This window comes from Cucumis sativus, chromosome 3, assembly GCF_000004075.3.
Source record: "Cucumis sativus cultivar 9930 chromosome 3, Cucumber_9930_V3, whole genome shotgun sequence".
Lineage (NCBI taxonomy): Eukaryota > Viridiplantae > Streptophyta > Magnoliopsida > Cucurbitales > Cucurbitaceae > Cucumis > Cucumis sativus.
This window is the reverse complement of record NC_026657.2, coordinates 22572604-22583869: the sequence shown is the minus strand read 5'-3', so window position 1 is coordinate 22583869 and position 11266 is coordinate 22572604. Positions and strand designations below refer to the sequence as shown.

The window sequence follows — 11266 nt, the reverse complement described above, 5'->3', positions numbered from 1 at the left end:
CAAGAGCTATAAGACTTCGAAGTCGATTGTGCTCGAAGATTGAAGCTTTTTTGAAGAAAACTTTCTTCCAAGACTCCAAGTTCAAGGACATTACGTGCTCCGCTTTCTCAAATCAAGCGTAAGAATTCAATCAAGAGAGAATCAGAGGATCAAATTTTAGAGATTGAACCACATTGCATCAAATCAATAAAAAAATACAACATCAACTCAAATTAAACTCCACGAATCAAATTTATCCGGAAATCTTGTGCGAACACATGTATTGGAGTTTGTTTTCCCATACACCAAAGTGATAAAACTTATTATTATTTTTAACAGTCTAAATGAATGAATCAATCATGATTTAAGAAGTGAGTCCGATAGATTTGATTTGATTTAGTTGTGTAATGCATATGTATTGACAAATGAAACTAACGTTCAAATATGTTAATAAAAGCGAAAATGTAATTGAGGAGTAGAGGTGAATGGAATCAAGCATTATTGGTATCACTATAGTTATGGTGAGCACTATTGTTAGTGTTTTGAAAAAAAAAACTATTAAGTTTGACACATTTATACTTATTTTTAGGTTGTGTGAGTGTAAGCATAAAGATAAAAGTAAAGTTATGTAAGCATAAAGATAAAAGTAAAGTTATGTAAGCATAAAGATAAAAGTAAAGTTATGTAAGCATAAAGATAAAAGTAAAATTGACAAAATTAAAAGTTGATAAACGTGATGAAAATCAATTTAGTTACTTGTTGTTTAATATTGATATATGAATGAAATTTGAGTAGGAGTACACCTGTTTTGAGTAAACATGATCTAAATAGGAAAAAAAAAGAGGAAAAAGTAAAGGAATAAGAAAATGAGAATAAAGAATAAAATTTAGAATGTGGAGGGTCAACGTGGAAAACGTAGAAGTTTGAATAATGAGATTAGAAAGAGTAAAACACAAAAGACTTGAAAGAAGTGGGCCCACTTCCATAATTGAAAAAAAGAATAAAAAAAATGAGGTATTTTTGATGAATTTTGGGATGACAAAGTGAGAGTTATAGAAAAGAAAGCCATAAAGCCCCATCCCAGCGTAAAAAATATACATCTACCATTTTTCTAATTCCGGCACTGCCGACCATCCCGGAGGCAGTAGCCACCGCACAGCCCTCGAATAATTGTCCATTTTCCAACCAACATCTACTGCCCCCACTCTCCTCCTCACTACCTACTCCCACTTTCCGGACACCTCTTTAACTTCTTTTTTCCTTTTCTCTTCTTCCCACTCCCTCGCTTTTCCATGGCCGCCACTGGAGCTTGTGTTTTCCATGGCCTTCTCTTCTCCGCTTTCCCTCGGGATAGGACCTCCTTCACTGCGAGTTTCAAATCCTCCCCTCTTGCGATCCATAATGCTCCCCGATTTGCTGCTCTTCCTACTACTTCCATGGACCAAGTTGCTTCCTCTTCCTTGCCGGAGGACATTGCTTCAACCTCCTCCGTGGGTGATTTGTTTGTTAATGCCCGGTTTGACAAAACTTACAAACATGCTACAACCGCGATTCTTGGAGCTGGTGCTGAAAACGGAACCCGGTTCAACTCGGGTTCGGAACATACGGAGGTCCGCCGGAGCTTGAACGACTATTTTGAACAATCGGTTGATTTGATTAGATCGGATAACGGACCTCCTCGCTGGTTCTCGCCGCTTGAGTCCGGTTCTCGGATTCATAATTCTCCATTGCTTCTGTTCTTGCCTGGTTGGTTTTCTTCTCCAGTTTGGATTGTTTTTCACTTTGTTATTTTTGTATTGCCTTTTTCTCTCGCCCGCCAAATCTACTCACTGTTCTGCAAAATTTGAAATCGGAAACAACGCATCTTGCTCTGTATTACGCCATTGTATTTCTTTTTCCGGGTCCTTCTGGCCTTTCTCAATTCGATTCGCGTGCATTTTCGCCTTCATTTATATAATTGGCGTTCACCATTGTTTTATCGCTTTATGATTTGAATCTGTAGGTATTGATGGGGTTGGACTTGGGCTTATCAAGCATCATCAGAGATTGGGGAAGTATGTCGCCTTGTATTTGAGTTCGAAATGATTTACAATTGTTCTCTCTCTTATCTTTCATTTTGATCAAAATTGGATTTGATTTTACTAATTGAAGGAAACGTGTAGTAAGGGCTAACTTTTCAATGATTTTTGTTCCTTCATTCAAGGATTTTCGATGTATGGTGCTTGCATATTCCAGTCAGGGATCGAACGCCATTTACAGGTCACTATCAGCAAGTTTACTTTGTAATTAGGCATTTAAGTTTCTGGTTCGTCATTATAATGTGTAAGAAGGATTTTTCTTCTTCCCTAAAAAAAGTACAAGTGGGGTAGGAGAATTTAAGTTCGAGATAATCTAAATGAAGTACACTTTACTAATTGAGACCACAATGGTTTTTACCGAGTGATGGATCTATCTATTTAAAGAATAACAACCATTATCAGTTTAGGGAGATGATGATTCTAATTAAGGTGACTTAACTAAAGTAAATTTAGATTACGAAATCTTTATTGGTAATACTGAGTTGTTTGCTGTCATGAAAAGTGAGACTGAGCTGTCGATTCTGCAACATTGGTGGATTAAAATATCATGGAATCTGAATTATTTAACTCAATGCAGAATTGCTGAAGTTGGTTGAAAAAACAGTAAAAGATGAACATCGTCGTTCACCAAAGAAACCAATATACCTTGCTGGAGAATCTTTTGGAGCGTGCCTTGCTCTGTCTGTTGCCGCCCGTAATCCACATATCGACATTATATTGATTTTGTCTAATCCAGGTAGGCTGAGTGAACTATTTGTTGATTCATATTGCCTTTAATGATTACATGAGACTTACCTCTTGCCCGATGTGGACTGATGTTGAACTTTGATTTTATTTCTAAAAAATGCAAGATTGTTAATAATAAATTTGATACCCAGCAGACCAATTTTTTGTTTTTTTAAATTGAGCTGCACAAACATTTTGTAATTTTGTGATGGGATGCGTGGGAAAGGATGAGTGTACATGGAAGCTCAAGATGGTACCAATTTATTGGGGTGAAAATTTGCTCTTTGAAATTTTTGTTTCATGGGGTTTGATTTATGATACAAATAAACATATTTATTCAATGTGTAAACATTTCAAACTTCAGATAGCATTTTGTGTAATCTCTTCCCTACTGAATATTTATTTTTGTACTTTCCCCTGGCAGCTACTTCTTTCAGCAAGTCACCATTACAACCTGTAGTATCTTTGTTGGAATTCATGCCAGAATCATTGCAAGTTAGCCTCCCTTACATACTGAATTTACTGAAAGGTTTTCTTTCCTTGTGATTCACGTTTTATTTTGTGTACTTATTGGTTCAAATACATGATTCATTTCCACTAGGTAAGTTTTTTTTTCTTTGAATGATCATTAGTTGGAGTTTGGATGATTTTATGAAAATTGTACTACAAGATACTCTTCTCATGAAACTGATTAAAAAAACACTATTGTTAAAGAATAAATTAAAAAGATTAAACTTAATATGATACTTAATTACTGTTTCTCTTTGGATATTTCATTCTTCAATCAAATCATTTCTTATCTAAAAGAATATCATATTTAATTACAGCACAAGATTTCGAGTTCAAATCCCTAGAATGTAGCTTTTGGACCTGAAAATGATTATGCTCTTAATGATCATGTTTAATAATTGGTACTTCATAATCATCTTTTACTTTATTAAATAAGTGATGGGGCAGCGTATTTTTTAGGTGATGCTTCTAGGCTGTCATTGGCTGGTGTGGGAGACATATTGCAAAGAATAGTCAGCGAATTATCACAGGATCTTGGTGCTGTATCTTCTCACCTCTCTGTAAGAAGAGCTCTGTAACAACCTGTGTACTCATAATCAAATTTGATAAAAGATTGTTTCTCAACATAATATCTCCATAAAAACTTATGAAGAACATTGTGTATCTGGATTTTGTTAACAACGATGCACATGCTAATGATCAATGTTACAGGTTCTTGCTGATATTTTACCTGTAGAAACACTCATCTGGAAGTTGAATATGCTTAAATCTGCTTCAGCGGATTCCAACTCACGGCTTCATGCCATAAAAGCTCAGACTCTGATACTCTGCAGGTCCATATCTTCTTTCATAATCCTTTTAATCAACAACAGTAAAGGGATTTTTTCTTTGTATATTTTGCCAAGCTTCTAGCAGTCTCCTCCTACTTAAATTGTTCCACCCAAGACAGAAAACCAACGCAAGATGGGTGAACTTTTCCATTCTGTTCTTAACCCATCCTTGCTTCACAATTTTTTTTTGTGGCTTCGATGTTAAATTTTAACTCTTGTTTAACGCTGGAAGGAAGATAGTTCAGTAGCATTAGGAGTTTTGAATGAGAAATAAATTAACAGCGCACTTTGTCTTCTAAAGACGACACAAGAAATTTTTATCTGACATCCCTAAGCACACTGACCATCACAATGATATGTGTTTCTTCGAATATGGTTGACATTAGTATTAGTATAATCAAGAATCTTTCTTAGCCTCTGAACAATCTGAAGTGGAAAGATGGTCATTATATATCTTCAATCTTGTATCATATTTTTTGGGAAGCAACCATGCATTATTTTTATGAGCATGAATTCTTTCGTCTTAGATTTATAATTGTTTTTATGATCATTATATATATTTCTCTTAGAGATCTATAACTGTTTATGATCATGAATTATTTTGTCTTTACAGTGGCAGAGATCAGTTGCTACCCAGTATGGAGGAAGGTGAAAGACTTCGTCAGTTTTTGCCAAAATGTGAGATTAGAAGATTTTCCAACAATGGTCATTTCCTTTTCTTGGTAGGAGACCATTTCTCTTTTGTGGAGTAAATGTTAAGTTTCTCATTGTTAGATTATTTTTTTCTTTTTTCTCTTTCAAATGAAAAAACAATCAAAGCCAGTAACGGTCTATTCAAACAAAGATATTGCTTATAAAAAGAGTGAAGGATGAGAAGAAACTGTTATCTGTTACACGTAAAAAACAAAAAAAGAAAAGCTTTTTTCTTTCTTCTTCGTACAAACACAGCTGGTTCTCATTGAGGTCAACTTTGTTTTGCTAATAGTATATGAAATGGCTGGAGTTCCTGAAATTAATAATTAACACAATTCTGCTATTGAATGCATGGCAGGAGGATGGCCTTGATTTGGCTACTACAATCAGGGGTGCTAGTTTCTATCGTCGTTCACAGTACCTGGATTATGTTTCAGATTTCATCCCACCGTCGCCTGCTGAAGTTAGAAAAATATTTGAGGACTATAGGTGATTACACTTTGGCACAAACACGTACAAATATTTGTCTGTCACTTGTTTTCTACTCTTAGTTAATGATGATAGAGCCAGTATATTCATATAATTTACCATCGTGAAGGTACTGGGATGATGTTTCGGAATCTCTATTGATTTATGTTTTTTCAGTGCTTAATTTATGACAATTTTAGTGACCACTCTTACATAAAAATGTGTGGTTTTGCTATAGTTTGGTTAATTTTGCTACGAGTCCGGTGCTTCTTTCAACTCTAGAAGATGGAAAAATTGTGAGAGGACTCGCAGGTATTCCTGAAGAAGGTCCTGTCCTGTTCGTTGGGTATCATATGCTATTGGGACTCGAATTAGCTCCCATGGTAGGCCAGTTCTTCAAAGAAAAGAACATAATTTTACGAGGGATGGCACATCCTTTGATGTTTATCAAAATAAAGGAAGGACGTTTACCTGACTTAGCATCCTATGATTCATTTAGAATGATGGGAGCAGTTCCTGTCACTGCCAAGAACTTCTATAAACTTCTTTCTACAAAGTCTCACGTTTTATTATATCCCGGAGGCATGCGCGAGGCTCTACATCGGAAGGTAATTTGACTGACAAATTGAAGGCATTAGTTTGCTTTATACATCCCATCACCAGCATGAAAATTTGATGATTACATTACCTTCTGTTTAGTTGACACGAACTTAATAGTCATAATGAGTTCGTTCAACAATACATTTAGTTTATTTATAAATAATAGAGAAATCTCTAAGCAGAACTGGGATTTATTCAGGAAGGCAATACTTGTCTTTTTGTATGTTTTTTCTTACAAAGGCCCAGTTGTCTACTACAAATTATAGGGGCTAACCCTCTGTTGTTTTTTACTCTTTTTATGCAGGGTGAAGCGTATAAGCTATTCTGGCCTGAGCAATCAGAGTTTATTCGAATGGCTGCTCGGTTTGGAGCGAAAATTGTACCTTTTGGTGTTGTGGGAGAAGATGATATTAGTGAAGTACGATTCCCTTTCCCCCATTACATACCATTTCATTTCTGGTTAGTGTTCAATTATGTTCTCTTTTGAAAAAACTAATTAGTTTTTATCTGTCATCAGATGGTTTTTGATTATGAAGACCAAATGAAAGTTCCGCTCTTTAAAAAACAAATAGAGGAACTAACCAGTGAAGCCGTGAAACTGAGGTTTATTTTGTTATCATCTCAAATGTTATCTATTCGTAAACACTTTATCACTTTTCTTGCTTGGTTAGGTTTCTGAATGGTGTCTCTGTTTTGGCAGGGCTCACATGAATGGCGAGGTTGCAAATCAAGATGTCCACTTCCCTGGAATTATCCCTAAACTTCCTGGAAGATTTTATTACTACTTTGGAAAGCCATTTGAAACCGAAGGTACGTTTACTAGAAAAAATTATTTTCTTCTAATATGTTGTGCTTGGTTAATTAGTGATATAAACTTCAATTGTTATATAAATAAAGGGCGGAAAGAGGAATTGCGTAACAGAGAAAAAGCTCACGAACTATATCTTCAAGTAAAGGGTGAGGTAGAGAACTGCCTCGCATACCTAACAAATAAAAGAGAGAGCGATCCTTACAGACAGTTATGGCCTCGTCTAGCATATCAAGCTAAGCATGGTTTTACAGCTGAAGTTCCAACTTTTGAGATATGATTGTTCCATGCAAGAGAAACCAGCAAGAATCACTGAGACGATTGATTTGTTTGTTAGGCCAGTGGCCAATAAGGATGTTGGTGAAAAGCTGACGTTTGTGGCCAATTTGGTGCTTGCCATAGGTTATAGGATTTATTTTCTTTTCAGGTAAAATCTAACGCATGTCTATTATTATGAATTTTCATTGTAATGCCAATTTGTGGGTGTAAATTTTATTCATAAGCTGAGGCCTCTAATGTGAAGACCCTGTATTCATGATCACTCTTGCTTGTATTGCAAAATAATCAGATACCAATGATTCTATCTAAGAATTTATATATATATATATAAAGATTTGATATGTTTGGGACTGCTAGAAAAATGTTCAAACTTCACTTTCTTCATAACAACTCAAGAGATTTGGAGAAAACTTCTTTTTACTGTGATATAGTTACTACTTTCATTAATTGTCAGTCATGTTTAGCTTCTTTGAGAATGGTGTCAAGTTTAAGAAAATTAACAGATTGCGTATACAGAATTTAAAAAAAGATTATAGATGCAATGTATAAAAATACTAGAATTTTTTGTGAATTTTTCGAAATCCTTTCTATTATGTTTCAACTCATTGCAGTCTTTGACACCATTAAGGTTTTTTAGATATACATGTAGTGCAACGAACTTGGTGGAGATTGGTGTTTAAACTTTTTTAGCCAATGTGAGCCAATGAAGATTGCTGACAATGCAGATACCCAAAAATGAATAAAAAACAAAAACAAAAAAGGAATAAATAAGAAACTTTCAAATTAGTATAGATTCAACAAATTTATGTTTTGAAGCAATTTAGTTTTTAACATAAAAATATATATTAATATTAGGCTAGTTAGTTTACAAACTACCATTATTAAATCATCAAAACAATAAAATAATACTTGAGTTTATTTTTTTTAAGGGAAATTGTAAAAACAAAACATCTACATATTTACATATTTGCCCTTCTATTGTATTATTTTCTATTATCGCATTGGTAACAATTTTATCTTTTCAATTTTCAGTTTTAATGGTAATTAAAGAATAAATGAGATGATTTTATAATTACCTCGTGAATTTGTTAGGTTAATTGTAACTTATGATAACTCTAGTTCAAGAAAACCAAAAGTTCATTCAACATCTAAAATAAAATTAATCAATAATTTATTTTCCTCTTTTATCTGGTTCTATTTGAAATTCTGCTAATTGAAAAAGAAATTAGATGATTTATGAATACCTTATTAGATAATTATGCTAATGGTAAATTTGTAACTTAACAAAACCCAAAAGTTTATCTTACTTTTAAATGCAAACCATTAATAACTAAATCGATTAACTAATAAAATTAACAAAACTTTAGAAATTCTTAAATAACATCCAATTAGTTGAGTTTTGGATGGCTATAAAAGTCCATTTTTCGATGTCCCAAGTTTGCAAACAAATTGGATAGCATTCCAAAGAAAATATTGCATGATTCTAATCCTATAGTTTGAGGGCAAGCCTTTTCTTTTCTTTTTCTTTTTAATTTTTATTTATTTTAGTTGTCGTAAGCTTTCTTAGATGTGTTTGTTTTAAAATAATATATCTCACGAAAATCTTTTACATTTCATCCATGTTTCAAGTTGATATATAAAAATTACTATATAGAATATCTTCATTAATTGTTGAGTGTCTAATCGATCTATCAACCAAAGACTAAACTAATCAAATAGAGAGGTTTCTAGATTTAGTCTAATATGTAAATCTATAGGTATTAGTAATAGAGACAATCCATACAAACAATAATAGAACAAGACCCACTAACAGAAAAATACATCCTTAAATGATAGCTATTTGGTAGTGATTTATGAAATAATTGTTAAAAAAATCCTATCAATTGTCATGTGTTTAAGAATATCTATATGTACTTGTATAAGAGAAAAACTTTGTGTTTGTCACTTCCCTTTATTTGTATTTTTATTCAATTGTAAGCTCTCTTTTCTAAAAGTTTATAAAATTAAGTATAGAAAACTATTGTAATATAATTAATTAATTTGTTTAACGGTGACAAAGTAGAATTGTCTAGCAATTAGTGTAGCATTCCATTTTTAAGAACTATTTATTGATTTAATTTTAAACAACAGTTAGAAGAAAAATTAATCCAAAGAAAATGTTGTTATCAAAAAACATAATCTAGTTAATGAAATGAAACTAAAACACAAATATGACGTGTATGACGCGTGTTAAGAATTAGTTTGACAAAATATTTACACTTCATAGAAAAGTTTTCTATATAGCTTAATGAATTTTGTCTTTGAATGGTTTTGTTCTATGAAATGTAAATAGTTTGTCAATTTTTTTATTTTTGAAAAAAAATTCATCATTACTTTCAAGAAAATTTTAAGGGTGTGTTCACACGAGATTTCAAGAGAAATATAATTCATGGAATTGAACTTTGTATATTAATTTATATGGTGTAGGGGATACAATATCTAATATTTACTCATTTGATACTTTCTTTCGGATACAAATTATGACTTAGAACATTTTGATTTTCAATTTTTAGGAAGTTGTAGTAGTAAGTCTATTTAAGTTTCAACCTTAAGGAAAGTTTGATATTCCAAGTCTTCAATCTTTCAGAAAATGATGATCTCAAAGTTGATAAAAACTTGCACGTCTTGATAGTTTTTAGAAGTTTAAGTCTTCGATTCTTCGAAACTTTAGAGCTTCAATTCATCCTTCAACCAAACATCTCTCAAATGAATATGAATGTCTCTATTTATAGAGAATTTCCATGGACTTTAGGTGGGCTTGGACCTATTTTGTAGTGGGCTTGGGCTTGAGCCCATTTGCTTGTTGGGCTTGGGTCCACTTGCTCGACAGGCTTGGACACATTCTATCTTTGGCCCAATTTTTAGCTCGGGGGCTTGAATTGGATTGGATATGAGAAAACTTGACTACCCAACCTCAATTAAATTATGATTATCACAATTTTGTGTGGCAAAATTTAATTGACTAAATTTCTAGTTCAACAAATGTCCCTTCTCGAATCCATGCACGTGTATCAGTGGGTGAATCTCGAAAACATTAACATAAAACAAAAGAATACAATAATTTTGTTCTTGACTTTGACTCTAGTTAATATTTCAAATTAATCACTATGCATTTGAACATAAGTTTGATTAAAATAAAATTTGACAATCTTAATTTTGTAGTGAATATTGATTTTAGTTCACAATTTTTTTTATAAAAATCATTTAAAATATAGCCTTTTTTTTTTTACCCATGGATTTAGTGGAAGAATTGAGACCTAAAATTGATAAAATTGAAATATTGCCGACTTATCAAAATATAAATAAAGCTTTCATTTTTTTATAATCTCCTCATTTGAATTTTTTGCAAAGCTTGTGCTTGTCTCCAAACTTAAAAATTGAAAAGTCTCCCAAATTTTTTTTTACTCAATTTGAATTTGAAATAAATTTATGGTTTGGGATAAAGTTTAAAATTTTTGCAAAAACAAAAATGATTTGAGGATTTTTTTTTCCATTTGTTTCTCCTTTTCAATTATTTTTCTTTTGTTTTCTTTTTTTCTAAATTAAAAAAAAATGTCTTTATCAAAATTTATATATATATATATATATTATTTCTTTTCATTTACTCGATTTTAAAACTGTCATTGAAGCCAATGTCAAGAAAGTCAAAGTTCTTGACGATTGATAAAAACGTTAAGAATAGTGAACGTTGACATTTTATAAACGTCAAGAGTATGGATGTTCATGACTGTTTAAAACTATCAAGAGTGAATGTTCATGACATTTAAAAACCCTCAAGAATATAAGTGTTTATGACATTTAAAAACTGTCAAGAATGCACTTGTTTGTTACATTTTAAAACCGTCAAGAATGTATTTTTTATGACATATAAAAATCGTCAAGCATATTTCGAATTTCTTATTAAAAAAATTGTAATTATTATGTTTTTGTTCCATTATTGTACTCTCATACTCTTAACAAATTTTAAATGCTTGCATATTAGAATTAATTACAAACTTTTATATTGTCAGTTGATCATATCATTACACATAATTTTCATTGACTATAATTCTATTTTAACACAAAATTAGTACACTTATAAATAAGAACTTTCATATATAACAATAACATAGAAAACGTTATTACAAAGAAACTATGTGCACAAAATCTATTGAGTTTCTCTAAAGGGACAAATACAAGAGCAAAATAGAAACTAAACCTTGGTAATATATTTTTACGAAAAAAACTAAATACAACAAGTTATTGTTGTGAATAAC

General features: G+C 32.0%; 1 protein-coding gene across 1 annotated transcript; it reads left to right on the top strand.

The window, feature by feature from the left end:
* Positions 1–1029: 1029 nt before the first annotated feature.
* On the top strand, positions 1030–7327 carry LOC101204808 (acyltransferase-like protein At3g26840, chloroplastic). Its single transcript, XM_004149787.3, has 14 exons — positions 1030–1725; positions 1982–2033; positions 2183–2238; positions 2635–2793; positions 3208–3312; positions 3753–3853; positions 4005–4126; positions 4737–4845; positions 5175–5305; positions 5523–5892; positions 6189–6302; positions 6402–6487; positions 6585–6694; positions 6782–7327. Exons 1-14 carry the CDS (start codon positions 1272–1274, stop codon positions 6970–6972), a joined length of 2160 nt encoding a protein of 719 aa, XP_004149835.1. The 5' UTR covers positions 1030–1271; the 3' UTR covers positions 6973–7327.
* Positions 7328–11266: the final 3939 nt, after the last annotated feature.

Bases quoted from the DNA above. Each gene is read 5' to 3' on its own strand.
- LOC101204808 (XM_004149787.3), top strand. From the start codon at position 1,272: ATGGCCGCCACTGGAGCTTGTGTTTTCCATGGCCTTCTCTTCTCCGCT. The intron at 3,313-3,752 runs GTTTTCTTTCCT...CGTATTTTTTAG, and splicing joins CATACTGAATTTACTGAAAG to GTGATGCTTCTAGGCTGTCA. The intron at 5,306-5,522 runs GTGATTACACTT...GTTTTGCTATAG, and splicing joins AAAATATTTGAGGACTATAG to TTTGGTTAATTTTGCTACGA.